Source organism: Panulirus ornatus, chromosome 18, assembly GCF_036320965.1.
Source record: "Panulirus ornatus isolate Po-2019 chromosome 18, ASM3632096v1, whole genome shotgun sequence".
NCBI lineage: Eukaryota > Metazoa > Arthropoda > Malacostraca > Decapoda > Palinuridae > Panulirus > Panulirus ornatus.
In genome coordinates, this window is record NC_092241.1 from 53,389,626 (window position 1) to 53,414,471 (window position 24,846).

Here is a 24,846-nt window from a genome sequence, read left to right on the forward strand (position 1 = left end):
AGTAATGATTCACACTGATAATTTATGTCAAAAATGTTGGTGTAAAGTATCCAAGCTAATATTTATTTTAAGTGGCTGCAAGGTCTTGCTCAGGTATGCCATTCCCACTTCCTCAGAAAATGTCATTGATTCCTTTTGGATAAAAATGCTGCTTAACCTTATTAGCTCAAAAAGTTCAAGCTTTTCACTGATATTAGTTGATGATTAGCAGTTCTAATTTTAGGATGAGGAAAGTATTTATGCATAATCCTAGTTTATAATTTATAGTCTCTGTCATCTCCCTACCACCACCCCCTAAAAAAAAGTTTAGGTGAACCTGCATTGCTTCTTTAATCATTAGTGGCTCTGTTGGACATCAGATCATATCTTTAAAGTTTTAGTTCAGTTTACTCTGGTTTCCAACATGAAGACTAGAAATTCCAGCAGTTATATGCCATTTGTCCTCTCATGGGCATGCTGGATGTTGGATTAGCATGAAATTATAAACAGCAGTAAAGGACCACCCATAGATCATTTCTGAAAAGTTTTGATTCCAGTGATTTAAATGTGAACAGTTTAGACAGTGAGTATAAAGGGATGACAAGGGTTCTTCAGTTTTGAGATTACAACCACATACATAAAAAGCTTCAGTTAATCGTGACACCCTACTCACCACCTTGCTAAGGAAACAGAAGCTTCTCAACATGGGATCAGTTACTGCTACATTGTCTTTCTAGATGAAGGCCATCTGGTATAAGTGTACAGGTCACACAAAATTAAAGTAATCAGTAAAACATGCAAGTTATCTTTTTGGCTAATGCTTAAAAGGAAATATGAAGATCTAAGTAATGCTTCACTTCTGGATTTCCTCCACAACTTAATTCACAGGTTGGCCCTTTTTGTAGTAGCCAAGTTTCTGAATGAGGTTGCACTTGCTAAAGTAGGTAGTCGTCAGTGGTCGTGAAAGTGGTATTATAGCTTTTTCCTTTTGCAGGCTTGGGTTTCCTTGAACCAGAAGACTAGTTCTTAACAGAATGGGGGTTTTCCTAATTCTGTGATGTATGACATAGCAATGGGAGCCTATTCCATAGTCCATTTGTCATGGATAGCAGAAGGAACTTCTCAGTGTTACTGTATTTATGTCATTATCCACTTTGGGCTTTGCTTAATTTTTGTGGCTTTGTACCTCCAGCTTTATGATTTAGTTTCAGACTTTTGCTTTCTGGATAGGGAATATCAAACTCACCAATACCTTTATAGTTTTATTCAGTTTTCAATACAAAAGTCAACTTTGGCTCTAATGTTGAAAATAGGCAATGATAATGGCACTCATAATGAACATGACACAAGTATCTACACATTAAGTACTGAAGAAGTCTCTCCCATACCGTTTTTTGACAATTTGGTAAGGTACTACTAGCCATACTCTACAGTCAAAAAAATAAGCTGATGCTTGACATCAAAAAAGAAATATTTCCCCTTTTTCTTGAGTAAGATGTATCTTACAATACTGATTTACTTTTTGAGCAACCCTAATTATGTAAGATATCACATAGAGTAAATGGTTTGTTAAGGCTCCATGTATTCAAAGCCATCATTATTAAATATGCTTTATGAAAGAGAAAAGTCTTTCTTATTCAGTGAATCGTATCTGAATTCTGCACACCACTTGATTAAAGACCTGAAAGTTAATATTACCTTTTTTTAATGCACCATTTACGACTTGCCAGAGAGCTCTCTTACAATTAGGATGGACAACTGAGTACATACTATAAATAAGAAAAAAAATTATAAATAGCTATCAAAATTAAAGTAAAAGAGGGCTCATGAACGCTATGCAAAGTATATACATAAAAAGACGAACATTACATTATAAATATCTCTAACTGCTTATGTTTATTCCTTTTCTGAAATTTTTTTTACCATGCTTAAACAGATAAAGAACCAATGACTGATCTGTACATGAGCAGTATTCACAAGCATGCACCATCACATACACACACACACACACATGCCATATCATGAATCCATACGTAAGTGCATAAGAAACTTGCGCTTGACAACTCAGATGTTTAGATCTTAAAGAACTAATGGCATGTGCCTTAGTTTACATAAGTAACCAGTATACTGTGTATACTTTTACCTCATACTGATGTGCTTTATAAATGAGAGATGTTACAAAATATATATCATCCTCTTACACTATCCCCTATGGATTTGCTGATTTTTTAAATCTTTACAAAACTCTGGGTTCTGAAACCAAAAAATATGTCTAATATTTTCACATCTGATTCTGTGTTTCATACATAAGACAGTATCATTCATTATATTAGAAGGAAATGTCTTAGATTAATTTGGAGTTTGGCCGGACACCTTACATTACCTATAATACTAGAGGTATATAGCAAATTGCAATGTAGAAAAATTTTCATTTGACTGCCACTTGCTTACCATTCTCCCTAAAATAACAAAACCTGCAAAAGAGTAACTGAAACTTTTTACACTATGAACAAACATTATCTAAAACTGAATACATGTGAGGTGCAAATGATATTCTTCAATACCAGAGAATAAGTACTATAATACTGTTAAATGGCATAATGTATTAATCACACCTACTAACAGCATCCTCTTTAATATTCTGTCTACCAGAAAAAAAAGCAATAGTAAATGAAAATCTTAGAGGAAAAAAATGGTGTGGTATTTACACTGCATGATATGATACCTTTTACAAATCACAGTTGGACCTTCGTTCCACTAATTAGAGGTGATCCTTTCCAATATGGATGTATAAATAATGCTATTTTAATATGTCACATTTTGATCAAGTCTGTGTTATACTTTAGTTTAATTTTCACTATCAATTCATATGTGCGGGACACAAGAAGTGCCTTGTCACTTATAATTTTTTTACAGTAAGTGTTTAAACTTATACTGATTACTGGAATGATTTTTTTTTTAATAAAAGTAGTTTCATCACTGGGAAGTTTAAATTCTGAAGAGCATGACTGGTTACGTGAAAAAAAGTATCAAAAGCTCCTATTTTTAAAAACACGTGGATCTTGATCACAGGTGAGAAACATGTTCCACAGAGGAGGGATAACCTCTAAAGTAGGTTGGGACGTTGACACCCCTATTGAGCAACGCCCACCACCAGCCACTGACAACTCTCACATTATCCTCTGCAGCACCAAGGATCATCCAGTTAACATAGCTACTTTATAAGGCAGACCTATCTGCAAGAAGAGGGCACATATGGAGTGGCTAGTGGACGGGACTAGACCACTGGTGAAATACACCAGGTAAGGCACATGGATGAAACTAATAATCTCCAAATCACTTTCTCCTGACAGCAGATGCTGGGACGTCAGTAGATCTTGATGATGTTGGTGGGCTAAAAAAGCCAAGGCGCAAAAGTGTTTCTGTAACACGTGTCACCAGAGGTTCTCGGAACCTCCATATAGTGGTATCTAAAAGTGTGTGGTTCTTGTACTCTTGAGAACATGACTTTTTAAGAGTAGTTACACAGTCTGCACGATAGTGCTGCAAATGAGCATCTTCTGTATCTATTGCATAAGATGAACAGCCTCCACCAAGACAAGCTAGAGGAAAATGGTTATGTAGAGTCAAAACCCGCTCAGGGTCATGGAAACACTTCACATACTGTCCAGGCTTGGTATAATTCCGGGAACGATAAACATGCTGCAGCATATGCATATAATGAGGTATCTCTCTGAACCATCCATGGGAGTGTCGCATAGTGTCAAAGAAGTAAACATTACGGACATTATAGGATGCCCGTGGATCCTTCTTTGTTTTGAGAGCTTTAGGTATGACGGTTTCCATAAGGGTTTTCCAAGACATAGTGCTTTTAGGCATGATAACTTCATCCGTATCCAGCAAAGCAATGTATTTATAGCGGTACATATTTTTGTAAAGACAGTCATTATAGGGGATCAATTCATTCTGCCGCTTATTGGTTACTTTAGACTTAAGATACATATGAAGAAGACCAGGGATATTTGGTTGCTCACCTGGCAATGTCAACTTGGTCACCTCTACGCGTCCCTGTTCTTCATAATATGCCAATACCTTTGATATATTGGGATGAACTTCAAGATCGTAGAGGAAAACTTTATTTGCACCCAAAACGAAAAGCAGCTCTAACCACTCAACCAGTCTCACACTCAAATCATCATGCAAGAAGTCAAGTCCCTTTACACAGACTGCAAAATTTTCTTTTACTCCTCCTTCAGGTCGATTGTTTATAACTCTGAGGTTTGTAGTTGCCATGTCACATGGTCGCTCCACTAAGGAGACTGACTCGGGCACCAAATGACGGTGCCCTGGAGGAATCTGGCATGCTATCAAGTAAGGCTGAAACAACCCATTCTTATAGTTTCCCCATTTTTTATACCAGATGTATTTATACTCCCAAACTTTAGCAAACACTGGCTCCTTATATCCATCAAACCAGAGTTGGCAGTGGGTCTTCACCTGGGGCTCAAGGCGATCAATCATGCCTAAAATACGAATAACTGGTTTCATGACTACCAAAGTTCTGTTATCATAATATGCACCATAGAGATGAAAAGTGCCATTGCTGGTCCTCATTGTTTGCCAATACATGTTGTTGAAACTTATTTCATAGAGGGATGGGAACTTAGCGCAAGTCTTGTTCTTTGACATGACTTTGCCCTTGTGCTTCTGCCAATAGCGAATTGGCAAGTTGGGTATTTTGGCCTGAATCTTCTCAGCCAGGTCTTGGTCTGACAGTGATGGAGACTTATCGATGGATGGCTCCAGCTCAAAGGGGTTGAATTCTGTGGTCACATTGGGTGCTGTTTCTGTTGTGGCAAGAGGCGGTGCTCGCGTTTCCACAATCTTTTGTAGCAAGAGACGGCCTGTCATTGTCCCACCATGGCTTAATGCTGACTCTTCTTGGCCAGAGAACCTGCAACACAAGAGTCACTGTAGTGGAAGAAAATGTACATGTACAGACAAAACAGTACACTGAATATCTAAGTGTACTGTCATGCAATATATCATGCAGCTGTCATGAACAAAAGTAAAGATAAAATATGGTGATCATTCAACCATCAAATGTAAATTTGCCTAAAAACCAATCAAGAAAAAATATTAGATTACTACAGGCAATCCCTCAGAAAAAAAACCCATAAACTAGCTAAAAAATTCAATCATACAAAAGTAAAAATCAACCAACACTATACCAATAATGAACATAAAATACAAACTTAGAACATTCCCAGAGTGATCACTTACAGGCTCATCAGGTCACGTTCCTCATGGTAACAGGTCTTATGTGAAGTTACAAGGAAGGAATGATTCTGTTATGGTCATCAGAATACAAAGCATTTATGATAAGGGTTCATGGTATTCAGCGTAAAAGGTCTGAGGCCCTAGTCTGTTTCTTGAGTGCAGCCAGTGGTAGGTCGCACAAATAGATTATGGTCTACTAGGTATGAGGTACAGTTAACTAAGAGGTAATGTACTAGGTATAAGGTACTGTTAACTAAGAGATAATGTACTAGGTTTAAGGTATGTTAGCTAAGAGGTAATGTAACACTTCACGGTCACCAGGTTGAGATTATGGTAAATGTCTGGGGTTAATGGTATATAGGGTCATGGTCATTAGGACAGATCAGGGTTTCATAATAAAAGGACACAGTTCCAAAGGTAATAGCCTAGTTACCAGGTAGAGGGCTAAGGTTAGCATGACAAAAGCAGCCTAGTCACCAAATGAGGATCAGAGTTAGCATGACAAAAGCCTAGTTATCAAGTATAGATTCAAGGTTAGCATGACAAAAGATTATAGTTCCAGATGGACTGAAGGGTAACAACAGTTCTTTCTACATGTTAACTCATGCTCCCCATGGTCATGGTAAGAAGCCGACCAATTGGTCCCCAAAATAACAATGCATATACTCTAAACAAGTCATGATCCTCTCCATACCAGGACTTTTTTGACAATTAAAAGGTCATGGCTGAAAGCATAACAGATCATGGTCCCAGTGCTAAGAAGAATGGCAACCAGAATAGTATGTAATGCTTCCAAAAGATATATAATAATTCTTGAATTTTCACTGAAATACTGTTAAGTGCATAAGTTGTTTGGTACAGTTAAGTCTTCGAATATGAAAAAAATAAATAAATACCAAAACAAAGAATTTATATTAGGACGCCAGGCATGAAAAAGAGTCAGGAGGGGCGTAAGGATGCATTTCTTCAATAACGGAGAACTGGACATTGTAAAAGACGAAATAGATTTGGCCAGCAGTAAAATGTTTTAACTGCTTGATCGATATAAAAGAAATGGAACCCCACAAATGTCGCCATCCCTTTCTTTATGCACATATTCAATAAAGAAAACAGCACACACACAAGCAGTTGTCAAAGGAGCAACAGCCAATCAGGTTAAGGGATTCGGAGGAAAGAACTGATGAGGATGAGGCAAGAATATATGAGGAACTGGATGATATGTTCTAAAGTGTTTATACAGTGGAAGACATTATAGTCCCAACACCAGTAAGATATAATGGGAAGGAGGTTATTGGGATTAGAGCCACTGAGCGAGTGCATAGCGTTTGAGGATGTATTTTAAAAGAAAGTTACGGGAGTGGAATGCAACAAGTTCTGCAGTTTACTAATCTACCCTGGACGAATCAGGCTGTTTCCTATCCCCAACTTTCCCCATCCCTCTCTTCTATCTTGCTATTCAGCTAACACCATGGTGGCTCATACTATATCTTACTGTACCAATTGTATTCCAGTGTTCATGCCAGTGGCGAGGACTGAATTATCTACAGAAGACGTGAACAAAATACTAAAAGGTCTTACTGGGCCAAATGAGGTTCAGGATCCTGATGGAATTTCTGCTTAAGTTACAAATATCTTTTTGTTACTCATGAACAAAAAAACGGGATGTACTGTCCAAATAATGTATGTATGTAAAATTACTCGTTTGTTTTTGTTTCTGCCCACATGTTTTTGATACTTCCGTGTATTTTAAATGTCTTCCCAAGGTCACATTCCAGTGTGCTAAGTCTTCTCGCACGCACACTCTATATAATATTTTTTGGTATTTGTATACTAGAAGAATGAGTGAAGAAGGATTGACAAGGAATATATATGTGTCAGAAATGGAAGGAACAAGGAGAATGGAGAGACCTACCAAACTGGAGGTAGAAGGATGGAGTGAAAAATATTTTGAGTGATCGGAGCCTGAACATACAGGAGGGTGAAAGGCGTGCACGGAATAGAGTGAACTGGAACGATGTGGTATTAAGTGGTCGAGATGCTGTCAATGGACTGAACCTGGGCATGTGAAGCGCCCAGGAAAAGGTTATCAAACATGAAAGAAAATAAGTTATTAAGCTGTCTGCTCGTACCACTTTCTCCACACACACACACACGCGCGCGCGCGCTCGCTCAAATGGGTTATAACAGAACCCAGGATGAAGTCAACCACACAATGAGTGTGTGTGTGTGTGTGTGTGTAGGAGAGTGGCACCATCAAGCATGCAAGATATGCAGTAAAACATTACGAGCCAACTTTACGTCATGGTAAAACCTCTTTATGAGGTACTCGTAGTTGGGTTAGGGAAGGTAAAGAGATACTGATGTACACACAAGCACACAAACACTCCTCACCTGAAGACGAGGTAACAGAGGGAACACCAGAGCAGGAAGAGTGAGAGGCCACGACGAAGAGCTCGTGTTGGACACCAGCGCACTGCTCTCTTGGCTAGACTCATCATGCCTATCCCGCCGTCTGAAAAGGTAAGTAGTGGTTAACATCAAGCAGCATGAATCAATCTCTCTCTCTCTCTCTCTCTCTCTCTCTCTCTCTCTCTCTCTCTCTCTCTCTCCCTCACGTGTTTTGTACATGACACTAAGTGTAGAACAGTCGGCACAGAACATGAAGGAGAAAACCTAGACACGATGAGACCTACATGTCTACTACTACAAATGGGCAAAAGAAAACCTAATGGAATTAAAGTGAAATATGAGGAAATAGAAAAACAATAAAAAACGATGGGTAAGAAGAGTTCCACATTGTTTCACTCCCCGCCCGCAGTGTACGTACGACCAGCCAACTGCACCATCTACCTAATCACTGTTCACTTCGAAAATAAATAAAAAAAAAAAAAAATGGGTAAGGAGAGTTTTCAGATTGTCACAACTAACGCTTCTCCTGACCACTTACGATGTATGACCCCTCATCTGACCTCATAATTAATCCATGGGAAACAGCAATGTGTCACTGGGGTACAAAGGCAAGTGGTTACGCAGCGAACAAGAAATCACCTTTACTAACGCTGAATGATCACCAGTGGACAGAAAACGAGTGTAGTCATGTTAAGAATTCCTCGTCCCAAAGGCGTCCCATTTTCCCTGCTAGGGCGTGGATTTCAACGTTGCTCACACACATACACACGTGTCTGTGTATATATATATATATATATATATATATAATTCATTTTTTATTTTCATTTTGCTTTGTCGCTGTCTCACGCGACAGCGAGGTAGCGCAAGGAAACAGATGAAAGAATGGCCCAACCCACACACATACACATGTAAATACATACACGTCCACACACGCAAATACATATACCTATACATCTCAATGTACACATATATATACACACACAGACATATACATATATACACATATACATAATTCATACTGTCTGCCTTTATTTATTCCCATCGCCACCTCGCCATACATGGAATAACAACCACCTCCCCCCTCATGTGTCCGAGTTAGCGCTAGGAAAAGACAACAAAGGCCACATTCGTTCACACTCAGTCTCCAGCTGTCATGTAATAATACACCGAAACCACAACTCCCTTTCCACATCCAGGCCCCCACAGAACTTCCCATGGTTTACCCCAGACGCTTCACATGCCCTGGTTCAATCCATTGACAGCACGTCGACCCCGGTATACCACATCGTTCCAATTTACTCTATTCCTTGCACACCTTTCACCCTCCTGCATGTTCAGGCCCCGATCACTCAAAATCTTTTTCACTCCATCTTTCCACCATCAATTTGGTCTCCCACTTCTCCTCGTTCCCTCCACCTCCGACACATATATCCTCTTGGTCAATCTTTCCTTACTCATTCTCTCCATGAGTCCAAACCATTTCAAAGACCCTCTTCTGCTCTCTCAACCACACACTTTTTATTTCCTCACATCTCTCTTACCCTATTATTACTTACTCGATCAAACCACCTCACACCACATATTGTCCTCAAACATCTCATTTCCAGCACATCCACCTTCCTGCGCACAACTCTATCCATAGCCCACGCCTCGCAACCATACAACATTGTTGGAACCACTATTCCTTCAAACATACCCATTTTTGCTTTCCGAGATAATGTTATCAACTTTCAAACATTCTTCAAGGTTCCCAGAGTTTTCGCCCCCTCCCCCACCCTATGATTCACTTCCGCTTCCATGGTTCCATCCGCTGCCAGATCCACTCCCAGATATCTAAAACACTTTACTTCCTCCAGTTTTTCTCCATTCAAACTTACCTCCCAATTGATATCTATTATCCCTGGGGATAGGAGAGAAAGATTACTTCCAACGTATTCCCTGCGTGTCATAGAAGGCGACTAAAAGGGGAGGGAGCGGGTGGCTGGAAATCCTCCTCCCCCCCTCTCTCTCTCTCTCTTTTTTTTGATTCAACAAAGAACAGAGAAGGGGGCCAGGTGAGGATATTCCCTGAAAGGCCCAGTCCTCTGTTCTTAACGTTACCGCGCTAACGCGGGAAATGGCGAATAGTATGAAATATATATATATATATATATATATATATATATATATATATATATAATGTGTGTGTGTGATCAATAAGGGAACGAAAGACCTTACCTATCTCGCCCTCTATCGATGACCGAGACAAGACGCCATGGTCACTAGGTTCTCTACTTACAATCGTCACGGCAGAGGGAGAACCTAAAAGTTACCTCCTAGTGATCGCCCTGATTCACATCAAGTGGCCAGGCGTGAGCCACATCGCTTCCATGCCGATCATTAAGTACGCATGTGTACGCAGAACATTTGGCTATCAAGCCTTCCATTACCATTTACGAGCCAGATGCATGTAAGCATGTTTTTCTTTACGATACCATCACTAAAAGGAACTTTTTTCGAGTATAATCATTCCAACAGCTTTCTGATTGGATTTCGTGCTTGCCGAGTCAATATAGTCCGATTTCAATTGGGGACAAGTGTGCATACATGTTAATGAGAATTGATGATGTAGTGGTAACACGTTCTGTTCAGAATTGACGAGTTTACTTCAGGCTGTGCGAAAAGCGGGTGTCTTACTACAGATATGGTCATCCATGCTGGAATGGGGGAAATGTTGCAAGGTCTTGTTTACATTTCATAAATAAAAGGTTAAACAGTCCTGAAATCAGAGCTTGGCGACTAGCGGGGAAGGCAAAAATGACATCTGGTCGAGGCTCTACAATTCCAATAATGACCTTTATTATCATTGTTTCCACACTCATCTTGCCTCCAAATCAAGCGTGGTGAAGCTAAAGAGTGACCAATTCGCCACATTAAAAAAGAAAAAAAATATTGCGAAAGCAATGACACGATAAAACAAGTAGATATGTAGAAGAAAAAAAAAAAAGGCTTAGATATCGAAGACCTTCCATGATGCATCGCTTAGCGTTGCTGACCTTGACCCTCTGAGGTCGAGCCCGCATAAGTTCGAATCCTGGTCGCGAAAAGCGATCCATAATTCTAGTGGTTCATCCTTCCCTTGGGCGCTGGTTGATAATCAGAGTCCATGCCTCAGACAAACTTTATCTATCTATGTATGTATCTATCTATATAAAGTGCGTTTCTATGCACTTTATTCGTGTGTGTGTGTGTGCGTATATATATATATATATATATATATATATATATATATATATATATATATATATATATATATATATATATATATATATATATATATTATACTTAATCGCAGTCTCCCGTGTTACCGAGGAAGCGCAAGGAAACAGACGAAAGAATGACCCAACCCACCCACACACACATTTTTACCAAACTCAATCAGCAACTGCAGTTTCTCACCAGAATCAGCCACTAGCACTGTATCATCAGCGAACAACAACTGACTTACTTCCCAAGCTCTCTCATCCACAACAGACTGCATACTTGCCCCTCTCTCCAAAACTCTTGCATTCACCTCCCTAACAACCCCGTCCATAAACAAATTAAACAACCATGGAGACATCACACACCCCTGCCGCAAACCGACTGGGAACCAATCACTTTCACTGGGAACCAATCACTTTCCTCTCTTCCTATTCGTACACATGCCTCACATCCTTGGTAAAAACTTTTCATTGCTTCTATCAGCTTACCTCCCATACCATATTCTCTTAATACTTTCCACAAAGCATCTCTATCAACCCTATCATATGCCTTCTCCAGATCCTTAGATGCTACACACAAATCCATCTGTTTTTCTAAGTATTTCTAACACATTCTTCAAAGCAAACACCTGATCCACACATCCTCTACCACTTCTGAAACCACACTGCTCTTCCCCAATCGGATGCCTTGACCCTCTCAATCAATACCCTATCATATCATTTCCCAGGAATATTTAACAAACTTATACCTCTGTAATTTGAACATTCACTTTTATCCCCTTTGCCTTTGTACAATGGCACTATGCACGTATTCTGCCTATCCTCAGGCACTTCACCAAGAAACATACATACGCTGAATATCCTTATCAACCAATCAACAACACAATCACCCCCTTTTTTTTTTTTTTTAAATGAATTCCACTGCAATATTATCCAAACCCGCCGCCCTGCCGGCTTTCATCTTCCGCAAAGCTTTCACTACCTCTTCTTGTTTACCAAACCATTCTCCCTGACCCTCTCACTTCGCACATCACCTCGACCAAAACACCCTATATCTGCCACTCTATCATCAAACATTCAACAAACCTTCAAAACCCTCACTTCATATCCTCACTTCACCAGTACTTGTTATTACCTCCCCATTCTCTTGTCTTACGCACTTTATTTACCTCCTTCCAAAACATCTTTTTATTCTCCCTAAAATTTAATGATACTCTCTCACCTCAACTCTCATTAGCCCCCTTTTTCACTTGCACCTTTCTCTCGACCTCCTGCCGCTTTCTTTTATACATCTCCCAGTCATTTGCACTGCTTCCCTCGAAATATATATATATATATATATATATATATATATCATACAAACTTCCAACAGTCAGGATCAAACCCAGGACCCCTCTTGCCTCTTGCTGTTGGAGGTTTGTATGTTCTATGAAGGTGCGCGTTCCTATGCACTTTGTTCGTATATGTGTGTGTGTGTGTATGTGGGTGGGTTGGGCCATTCTTTCGTCTGTTTCCTTGCGCTACCTCGCAAACGCGGGAGACAGCGACAAAGTATAATAGAAATAAAATAATATATATATTCTTTCTTTCATACTATTCGCCATTTCCCGCGTTAGCGAGGTAGCGTTAAGAACAGAGGACTGGGCCTTTGAGGGAATATCCTCATCTGGCCCCCTTCTGTGTTCCTTCTTTGGAAAAAAAAAAAAAAAAAAAAAAAAATATATATATATATATATATATATATATATATATATATATATATATATATATATATATATATATATATACATATATATATCCCTCCCTTCTATGACACGCGGGAGATACGTGGGCAATATTCTTTCTACTCCTATCCCATTCCTCAACTAACAGACTGGCCAGGTTGCAAGTAAGGGCTTCAGGCAGCCCAACACTCCCCCCTCCGTCACCACCACCAGGCTGCTCAAGTTGCTGGGAGCGCCATTAATTGGTCGTCAACATCAAGCTACGTCCATCTATCGAAAAATAAACTTCTCCATTCAGAGGTCTACGATAACTGTAAGATCACATACTCAGTTTGTATCTGGGCTTTGACTATCAAGGTTTGTAAGAATATAAATATTCTTACATGCGACAATGTAGGGGTTACAAACTTTGTCTGATGTGCCTATCCGTTGAATCAGTTTATTCAATGATAAATCCTAAGGAATTGGGGACCATATGGAGGTTATAACAGGACCTGTATAAATATCACTTCAGGGATGGTGAACGTTTAAGCGTAAGGCAAAGTTCTAGGCGTAACCCCTATAACAGGACACGTTTTCTGTGAGTCCTACATCCAAAACGTTCTCTCTGTAACTTTTAGGTTTGCGAACCTTTAGTTTTGGTTTGTAATGTGTCGGAGGGTCAGCGTAAAGCTACCATTCTAAGACATGAGCTGTGAACTCATAAGACAAGAAAAGCCATCAGCATGTCAGTAAAATTTCTAAGACAACGAGTGTGTAGTGTAGACGTCCTTGCTAATGCTCAACCCTTCCCAAATGACTGAAATGGACCAATTTTGAGTGTGAAAAGTTAGCTTAATTGTTTTTTTTTTTTTGTTTTCATCGGAGAAAACTGCAGGACAGATCCAGCTTATACGTCTTTTACGAAAATCGTGTTAAATATGAAATAATGTTTTACGCCGTACTGGAAGATAAGGCAGGATACAGTGGTACATAGTACAATCAAAACATACATAATGTTGGGTCCTGAAGTCCCATGTGGACAAGGACACACCTGACTCCAAATCTAATTGTACATAAACAAATCATTAAATATTTGTACATAAACAAACCCTTAAATAATTGTACACAAACAAATCATTAAAGTTTTTTTTTTTCATATCCAAGTCTTCCTCATTTGCTCTCACAGTAAACACTGAAATTGTCAATAATTATGAAATGCGCTAAAACAAAATTTGAGTAATTTTCAATAATTTGACGTTAAGTATTTATAATCATGGTACGGAAGAGATCTATGTTCCTGCCCAAAAGTTTCCTCTGTTGTTAGGTCGAACCAACAGCCAACATCAAACACGTTCCAGGCTCACGATAAAAAAAAAATATAGTTCTCCCTAAACTGAAAACACGATATAGTGTGTTGTGACCCCCACAAAAACAGTAGAGACCCGGCTGCAGCATCAGGTAGGGAGAGAGAGAGAGAGAGAGAGAGAGAGAGAGAGAGAGAGAGAGAGAGAGAGAGAGAGAGAGAGAGAGAGAGAGGAGGAGGAAATGTTGGGTCTGTGGGAATCCCTTGAAGATGCAAGGAGTGAAAAAACCAGGCCAGCAAGGACTGGGTGGTTCTGTCGACGTGGTCAACGCTCAGGCGTATTAAAATACCTTCAGGGAAGACAAGTGTGTCAGTCTTCTAAAAAAAATTACAATATCATGATGACATGTTCTCACTATATGATTATAATCTGCATTGGGTTCAATATTTTCACGACAGATAATCAATAAAATTTGAGTTAAATACTTTCTCAATGGGTGAATAATACAAATTCCTTTGGATTTAATAGTCTCTCACTAAACAATGAATGGAATGACTGCAGGTATAGAGTAATGGCATGTATGGATGGCAGCCAAAGAAAAGAAGGTAGGGTTAATATTCTATAGGAATAATATTGATATACAGTTCTCTTAAATCATCGTTTACATACGTACATACTTATAAAGGTAGTAATTTTTTTTTTTTAACTTGGCTTACAAGAAAACTGATAATTATTTTATATCTAATTTGGGATTATCACCTGGCACGGTCAACCTTATGATCAGGTAATTCATAACTGTCTTCAGTTATCTAAAAGACGTAAACGTTCACTGCTGATAATAAACCCATGTTGTGCTTTATGTAACTGCCTGCCAGAAAAGCTTGAAATTCACTTCCATGTAATTAGGTCTCAATGTTACTTTCATTACGAATTTAATCTAAAAATTCCCATGAGTTTAGAAACATGCAAATGTTGTGGGGGCAATAAAACTTAAAATCAAAACTTCTATAAACCCAAAGGCGAACAATTAATGCGCCTCAGAATTTAATCGCACATAAACAAATCACTTTTTTTTTTCTTAACCACGTTTTCCAACCTATGTCCTAATTTGCCCTCTCGGTAGTTTACCTAGACGCTTGGTAAACTAAAGGATCCTACATAACATCAGTTTACTACGTGTGTGTAGTGTACCTAGACACTTGGTAAACTAAGATGTCTGACATAACATCAGTTTGCTACGTGTGTGTAGTGTACTTAGACACTTGGTAAACTAAAGTATCTTACATAACATCAGTTTGCTACGTGTGTGTAGTGTACTTAGACACTTGGTAAACTGAAGTATCTTACATAACATCAGTTTGCTACGTGTGTGTAGTGTACCTAGAAACTTGGTAACTAAAGTATCTTACATAACATCAGTTTGCTACGTGTGTGTAGTGTACCTAGACACTTGGTAAACTAAAGTATCTTACATAACATCAGTTTGCTACGTGTGTGTAGTGTACTTAAACACTTGGTAAACTAAGATGTCTGACATAACATCAGTTTGCTACGTGTGTGTAGTGTACCTAGACACTTGGTAAACTAAGATGTCTGACATAACATCAGTTTACTACGTGTGTGTAGTGTACCTAGACACTTGGTAAACTAAGATGTCTGACATAACATCAGTTTGCTACGTGTGTGTAGTGTACTTAGACACTTGGTAAACTAAAGTATCTTACATAACATCAGTTTGCTACGTGTGTGTAGTGTACTTAGACACTTGGTAAACTGAAGTATCTTACATAACATCAGTTTGCTACGTGTGTGTAGTGTACCTAGAAACTTGGTAACTAAAGTATCTTACATAACATCAGTTTGCTACGTGTGTGTAGTGTACCTAGACACTTGGTAAACTAAAGTATCTTACATAACATCAGTTTGCTACGTGTGTGTAGTGTACTTAAACACTTGGTAAACTAAAGTATCTTACATAACATCAGTTTACTACGTGTGTGTAGTGTACCTAGACACTTGGTAAACTAAGATGTCTTACATAACATCAGTTTGCTACGTGTGTGTATAGTGTACCTAGACACTTGGTAAACTAAAGTATCTTACATAACATCAGTTTGTTACGTGTGTGTAGTGTACCTAGACACTTGGTAAACTTACATAACATCAGTTTGCTACGTGTGTGTAGTGTACGTAGACGCTTGGTAAACTAAGAAGTCTGTAACGAATAGTCTAATTCCGCTAGGAACAGAGTGCTGTTACACTAAGCTTGCATCCTGACTCTTTAAAAGTATTCCTGAATTATACTCAGCCAAGCGCCTACCTGGTGTGGTAAAGTCACGTGCACACACACACACACACACACACAACATTCATCGTGGAGGTGTGCGTAATAGCGGAGGGATTCGCTTTTTTTTCTGAAAAAATGTCAAAAAATAATGATACCCCGCTGAGGACGTGATCATTCTCAGAGAAAAAAAGAATATGACTGAAAATTCACGTTCATGAGGGGGGTTAGTCTGCCTGTCAGATTTGCGCCTTTCGTCCACTGATACTTTCTCGTAGGCTACAGACATTTACGCTAGGACCTCGGCAGCAGCAGCACGAACGTACAAGCACACCAAGTCTTAACACAGAATCGACGAACGCCCTGACGGAAGAAACTCCTTGTCCTCTATCGATACACACAATGAAAAGCATTTACCGAAGCTTAGCTAATTTCACTGCTAAACTAGCAAAATACAAAACTATGTCCATCATGACTGGAGCTCAGATAAACACGGTAACGAACAATGCAAAACCGAGACGCCACTCACAAAGTTTGTGAGAAGCGTATGGTTTAGAATGACTCAGAATCCAACGTAACTAGAAATCTAAACCAGTAAGAAAAACCTTAGGTGAACGACCATTACTGCCTTATTAAGGGTTCTTAAACCCTTGTTATGCCAGGGCAACAATGTGGGTAAATGAAACATTTTTGAGTATTCATTTGCATTATATATATATATATACAGGAGGAAGTATTTGCGTCGTCGACAATGTTCGGCCAATGATCAATAATCTAAACTAGATTCAAGGGACAGTCGAAGCTAGGCTGACAATGTTAAGGACGTCCTAAAAATATTCTTAAGGCAGGCCCTTGTAAAACAGCAACTGGACACTCGTAATCTTATCTAGCATAGAAAAGATGACCCCCAGTCAGTCATCATATCAGACAAATACTAAACAACCCTCATCGAGTACATAATTATTCACACTGGCTTCTATGTATCCTACGCGTCGAAAGAACTCAGCTGACAAATAATGTATGCAAGTTACTCTCTCTTCAATAGCCTATCCGTCACTCGGTGTCTTGTCACAGTAGCAATCGATACGATAGGACCAGAACCTGTTAACGTAGAGCATCGAGGGAGAGCGTTTATCATTCAACGAAACCTGCTACATCTGACTGAATTACCCTGCGACTTTTAATGTACACGCCATCCCACGCAACCCTCCCCCCCTCCTACTTATATATATATATATATATATATATATATATATATATATATATATATATAATGACGTCCTAGTTTCGTCTCTTCGATGTATATCAACTGACTAATATTTCTCTCTTGTGTCTCCCCTGATGATGTGATCATTACACGAAAGTGCACTTGGGAACTTATCGTGTTTCATTTTCCCCGTCCAATATATATATATATATATATATATATATATATATATATATATATATATATATATTTATATATATATATATATATATCTTTTCTTTCAAACTATTCGCCATTTCCCGCATTAGCGAGGTAGCGTTAAGAACAGAGGACTGGGCCTTTGAGGGAATACCCTCACCTGGCGCAATTCTCTGTTCCCTCTTTTGGAAAATTAAAAAAAAAAAAAAACGAGAGGGGAGGATTTCCAGCCCCCCGCTCCCTCCCCTTTTAGTCGCCTTCTACGACACGCAGGGAATACGTGGGAAGTATTCTTTCTCCCCTATCCCCAGGGATATATATATATATATATATATATATATATATATATATATATATATATATATATATCCTTACAACAGTGGTCTCTTCCCAAAGCCACCTGGTATATCAAAAACCTTTACTACAACGTAATTAGGTAAATGGTCAGTTCTCTCTGACGTCATCTCAATTAATAAAATAGCCTGTGTGTGTGTGTGTGTGTGTGTGTGTGCGTGTGTGTGTGTGTGTGTGTGTGTGTGTGTGTGACATTTCCATGACAATGAGTAGAAACTTTAAACTTTGCATGCATTCTAAGAGGGACTCCAAAGTTGAGCCACTTTTTTTATCCGGAGGGGGGAAAAAAACGTTTAATTGATAGAAAAATGTAGAAAATAGATATGGGAAAAACTGAAATAATGATCTCAGCCCTGGCGAAACCGTATTCTTTCACTAGTCTTTAATAACAATATACACACAAGTGAGGGTGGAGGACTTAGAAGTAAAGTTTTGAAGAAAACGGACAGTTAAAAATTTGTTCGGGCGCTCTCTCTCTCTGCAAAGTTTTCCTATTATGAGCCAAAAGAAAGGATGTGTGTGTGTGTGTGTGTGTGTGTGTGTGTGTGTGTGTGTTACAAAATAGTCTCTTGACGCAACCTTATCTATATAATAACTCCACTTACCTTAGTTGGCGGAGTTAGGCAAGCACAAAGACCTCCTAATCCACACTTAATATTCATGACGCTAATTCACACAACAGTTAATTTCGCTTTGATCATACTAACTCGTTCCCGTGTCAGACACGGGGTCGGTCGTGTGGGCTACAAATATTATGTAACGCACCAACGTTATGTCTGCCGGAGGTCGACTCCAAACGTCGGCCCCGCTCAACCTTAAATGATTCAACTCCAAGTCGACATTGACAAAAGCGTCGGGATGGTCTGTTTGAAACGCACCCTCTCCGCGTCTCGCTCCGTAAACATTTCTCACGATACTGGATAAAGACGGCACCTTGTGAATAATAAAACAGCTACACCCATTAAATGACATACATGGCAACCCTTTGAGAGAAACAAGCGAGAACACGGTAATACATAATACCTAAATGGAGGGAACTCCCTACTCACCTTCATGCATAGCGAGGGTGTATAACATGGTCTGTCAATTATCCCCAACAGCTCAGGTAGGTACTGAGAATTTTTCGTTTGGTGGATGTCAGTCAACAGTTTAAGGCTGACGGCCTCACTGACCCTGGCAGCTCAAGAGACTACTAACCTCCATATCGAGAAGAAATTAGGAACAAAACTGCCGTTGCTCTGAATGTCCGTCCGACTGCGTCCTGTGTAGCTATGTATACTTTGGCGTAGCTTCGTCGTCATGGATTCACCGTAGATAACTGCGGCAATGCCCTTCGTTAAATTCTACTCGAAATATATATAAAACCATAACGAAGAATTTCCGATTTCTTATTTACACCATTCAATATTCTATAAGACGAAACTCAATTCGGTGGCAATTCTATGGTGCTTAAACTCAAAGACCGTATAAATTTTCGCTCAAACCTCGGACTGGAATACAGGCAGGCAGTGTTGCCAACTCAAAACTTCAGTGGCGCTAGATTCACTCCCGAAAAGTGCTAAACAAACCAAAATGACAGGGAAAATCGAATGCCCTTCGAATTATTTCTGCTCTTTGAGGTGACAAATTATTAAAAACAGGTACGACTGACTGCTTTAACACTAAAATACTCACCATCATTCCAGATCTGCTAATTCCTCAATGCGCAGTCTCTTCGTCCTCGGTGTACTGGGGTTGTGGTGGTTTAAGTGAGGGTCCAGGTTGCCGTTGTGATGGTTCGTATGCTTTCAATGACCCATTGTTTTCCAGTACTTCCTTAGGCAGTTCATAAACATAATAGCAGTTTCCATTTCTTCTAGGTCCATAACTGACAGTATTGCATTTAAGCTTTTGATATGATAGTCTATGACGAAGCTTTGACCTCATGATGTTCAATGTGACTACTGTCTATGACCTCACGATCTTCAAATGTAACTAAAGATACGCTCTACATCAGCGTTGGAGTGAGGCGCAATGTCAACACAGTCAAAGCCAAATCAGAGAGGTCACTGAAGGGATTTTCCTCGTGTTGCATCCCTGAACGAGGCTATTTCAGCCCACAGTGCTTGGGAGATGCCAGAGTTCTGTTTCCACAATACATGGTGAAGCTTCTTCCGCTGGAACTCAACGTGTGCGAGAATTTCTTCGTTTCCAGTAAACTAAATTGGCTAATTCCAGTATTATTGACCTTATAGGTTGCAGGCGTTCACCTGCACTCAAGTAATGACATTCACTGTTAACACTTGAGCATTGTCTGGCAAACGTTGACGAAACCGTTTCACCAAAAACACTACAAATGTAATGCATCTTCATCGAAAAAAAAAAAATTCTTTTCGTCAGGAAACTTAGTAACATTGTGCCATTTCCATTTCCAACTCGTATCCCAAGAACGGATGAGGGCCTGAGTAGTTCTCTACCGAATCTCTCATTCCTTTGATTATCTGCCTCAAGTGAGGACCTTAAAGTTATGGAATCAGTAAATTGAATAAGGTCAACCTAACAGTTTGGTTGGCTCCTGTACCTCCGCCTTAACATTCTAATTTACACGCTGAACTTTTTCAAGAATATGCTTCAGGATATGAAGGTCATACTCTTTCATGTCATAAAATATGTCATAGAGGATCTGAGCTATGCAATGCCTTTCACCATTCCTTGCCATTTCAAAGTGAGTCTTAAGTTCGACCCACAGCTGCAGTATACTGACAGATGCTGATTCAATTCGACATCCAACGAGTCTGGCTTAGCTTTATAAATTTCAATGGAGCTTAACCATCATTGATCAAAGAAAAGATCTCCGTGTACCCTGCTTGGCGAATGGCAGGGTGGCAGAACCAATTATGGGTCTGTCTGATCATAAAATCCAGGTTCCTTGGGAGACGCTGCTCAGTTGCAGCAGGAGACACAGCTACCTGCAGAGAATGACACACACACACACACACACACACACACACACAACCAGCAATGTTAATGTCCTTTATTACCCATGGATAGTTCTGTCACCGCCGAGTGTGTGACTGAACCTGAACTGAACATGTTAAATTTTTTTTCGAACATGTTCATTTCGATGAAAAGTAATTACGTGCAATATTAATATTGTTTTTCTTGTTATTTCAATTGATTTCGATTAAACTTCTTAAATCACATTAGCATATCTTAATACTTGAATTTCCTCATATACTGAAATAACACGAAGTTTGGGGCTAAATACAAAAAAAAAAAAAAAAAAAACACCGAAAAAACGCGCCAACGCGTTAAAATACGAAACAGCGCTAGATCTCTATTCAAAGCGCTAGATCTAGTGCCAAAAGCGATAAGTTGGCAACTCTGCCTGAGGCTGGGTGAAGCAACTAATATCGCAAGCTGAATGTTTCCTGAAGTGGTGGCGTTATCCCGTCGCACGTCGCAACTTAAATTAGCGACAACAGTCGCACGATGTTGGCGGGCTCTTGATTGGCTGACTAAATTTGCCAGAGTTCGCCAGAGCCATTAATTGGTACACTATCATGATTATGTCTCGCTACTCTTGCTTAAGACTTTTTTACTTTTAATTTTCTCTTCTTTGTAAGAGACTTCTTTACTTTTATTTTTTTCTTTCACGTACTTATGATAAAACACGTGAAATTTTTATTTATAATAACATTTCACGAGAGATTATTGCCTAGTGATTTGAACCTTGTGCGTTTGTTTTGGAATCGCACATCGTATGGGTGCCATATGTTGCCAGACGTCTGACGCTGGCCAGTCTATCTAGGCATTTCCACCTTTAGGCTCAAGGGCGAAGCAGTTCATGTCACTGATGAAGCCACTGGAATTCATGATCACATCCAGCTCTATAACGAACAACGCAATCCCACCTACGAAGATGAAGATAACAGCTCCACAACTGAAGATGAAGGTAACAGTTTCACCACTGAAGATGATAACAGTTCCACCACTGAAGATAAGTTCCACTACTAAAGAGGAAAATATCAGTTCCACCACTGAATATTAAGATAACAATTTCACCACTGAATGTAAAGATAACAGCTCCACCACCGAAAATGAAGATAACATTCCCACCACTGAAGATTAAGTTCCAACACAAGGTGATAACAGTTCCAACACTGAATATGAACGTAGTTCTACCACTGAAGATGATTTCACCACTGAATATGAAGATAACAATTCCACCCCTGAATATGAAGATAACAGTTCCACCACTGAAGATGAAGATGTTTCACACCTTAAACAATTTATAACACCTTTAACTATTTGTCACACCACCTATTTATCATCTTTACCAATTTATCGCACCTTTACCTATTTATTATGACTTACCTATCTACCACACGATATATGTAGTATTTCATCAACTACCTATTACGTAAAAATCCTCTGTGACTCGAGACATTTTGATACCTTTTGCAAGGTCTCTCTCTCTCTCTCTCTCTCTCTCTCTCTCTCTCTCTCTCTCTCTCTCTCTCTCTCTCTCCTCCAGTACAAGAGGCGCGAAGTCTGAACCAATGAACGCACTTTACGCCTCGCTCGACTCAACCATACCTTGACCCTGGCTTAAACTTAGTGTAAATCCTTCATATATCAGTATTCAGAGGCAAGAAAAAAAACAAAAAACTAAATACTGTCCTTTGTTATATAATCACTGGGGAAATTAAGTTGACGGTAAACGTATAATAATCGACTCATTTCGCGAACGTAAAAAAAAAAAAAAAATGAGTATTTCCATCATCAGCAACCTATTCGGACGTAAACAGAACTGGAAAAAGGCTCATGGCGTTCCTTCTGCGCATGAGCCGTGAAGACATCCGCTTACGACACCACTATGAACGTAAGTGTAAAATAAAGAAAAAAATCTTTTATTAATAAAAAAAATCATATCTAACAAAAAAAACAAGGAAATGTCCCAACAACAGGTGAGACAATAACCCATCGCACACAAAACTACAACGAATGGTTTTATTAAGAAATGTAACCAAAAAAAATCTAATCTTTTAAACAATAATGTTACGCTTTAAAAATCTGTTCTTTTATACAATGAGTTACATATAAACTCAACCAAAGACTAATAATTACATAAAAAAAAGATTAATAATTACATAAAACATCATACACATCTTTTTCAACCATATTTACTTTATTGTACTTTGACAGACAATAAGGTCTAAGGACACGATATCGTAAGATAGCAAAACCTCACAGGTCATTCGAAATGCAATAAAGATAAAGATAATGCAATAGATAGAGTTAGTTATTCGAAACGCTCTTTCTCTCTACATAATCATAACTTGAAAAAATATGGATCTTGTGATGCATTAATGTCGTTTTTATGCGACTTGGAATACGGCGAAGAGGTAAACAAGAGAGGGAACCTCACCACGCATGAATAACTTTAGGACACTCTCTCTCTCTCTCTCTCTCTCTCTCTCTCTCTCTCTCTCTGCGGCCGTTTTATATACGGGAAACTTAAAACTGACGTCACGATGGGATAGACATTAAGCCAATCTCAAAGCAGTAGTAATAACTGGGATAGTGGGCGTTAGTGACGATGGCTATACAGAGCAGCCAGGCGACCCAAATTCCCGACCATACAACAGCTGCTTTAGTGGCTTAAACGTAAGACAGGGTAACTTTCACATTGTAACCACAGCTACCACAGCCCGTGTGACGCTATCATACATACGTAGCGCCACCACCACCGAAGCCTGATGGGTGGCGCTACCACACCACCACTACCGAAGCCTGATGGCTGGCGCTACCACACCAATACCACGACAGCCTAGCTTAACGTGTTATACTACCACACCATCACCATCACAGGATGGCGTGTGGTGCTACCACACCACCACCACACAGCTGGACGTATGAGTCTACCATACTACCAATACCACAGCACGTGTGACGCTACCATACATACATACCACCACCACCACCACCACCACATCCTGACTCGTAGCGCTACGACACCACAGTCACCAAGAGCCTAGTGAGGTGTGGCGCTACCACACCACCACCAATACAGCAGCAGCCCGCGTTATGCCACTCCCACACTACCACCACAACCAGATGTTTGGCGCAACCACACCAGTGTAGATGTGACGGTTACGGAGAGACACGAGCCGCGGCCTCCAACAGCCTGAGCGAGCGGAGGGGCTGACAGGTGAATGGCTAGTAGAAAGAAGAAAATGAATGTTAGGAAAGAGAGGAGAAAAAATATTGAAGTTAAGGTTGAAACGATAACTGTATTACTTAAAACGATAATTGTATTGGCTTAAACGATAACCGTATTGGTTAAAAAGATAACTATTACTTAAAACGATAACCGTATTGATTAAAAAACGATAATTGTATTGGTTAAAACGATAACTATATTACTTAAAACGATAATTGTATTGGTTAAAACGATAACTATATTACTTAAAGCGATGATTGTACTGGCTAAAACGATAATTGCATTGGTTAAAACTATAACTGTATTACTTAAAACTATGATTGTATTGGTTAAAACGATAATTGTATCGGTTAAACAATAGCTGTATTACTTAAAACGATAATTGGATTGGTTAAAACGATAACTATTACTTAAAAACGATAATTGTACCGACTAAAACGATAACTGTATTAATTAAAACGACAACTATTACTTAAAGCGATAATTGTATTGGTTAAAACGATAACCGTAGTACTTAAAACGATAACTGTAATTGGCTGAAACGATAAATGTATTACTTTAAAACGACAATAGCATTGGCAAAACGAATAAATGTTTTACTGAAAACGACAGCTGTATTGGAGATGTGCGAAAGGTTATGGAGAAACTGAGGATAATGAAATACAGATGAAGTGGGGA

General features: G+C 39.2%; 1 protein-coding gene across 4 annotated transcripts in view; it reads right to left on the reverse strand.

The window, feature by feature from the left end:
* Positions 1 to 1,228: 1,228 nt before the first annotated feature.
* LOC139755104 (uncharacterized) overlaps positions 1,229 to 24,846 on the reverse strand; it is a 607,993-nt gene continuing 584,375 nt past the window's right edge. For all 4 annotated transcript variants that reach the window (XM_071673233.1, XM_071673236.1, XM_071673234.1 and 1 more), the window contains 2 exons: positions 7,651 to 7,771; positions 1,229 to 4,933 (listed from right to left, as the gene is read on the reverse strand). In XM_071673233.1, coding sequence (XP_071529334.1) covers positions 3,316 to 4,933; positions 7,651 to 7,771 — 1,739 coding nt within the window. In that variant the 3' untranslated portion in view covers positions 1,229 to 3,315. The remainder of the gene's footprint in view (positions 4,934 to 7,650; positions 7,772 to 24,846) is intronic.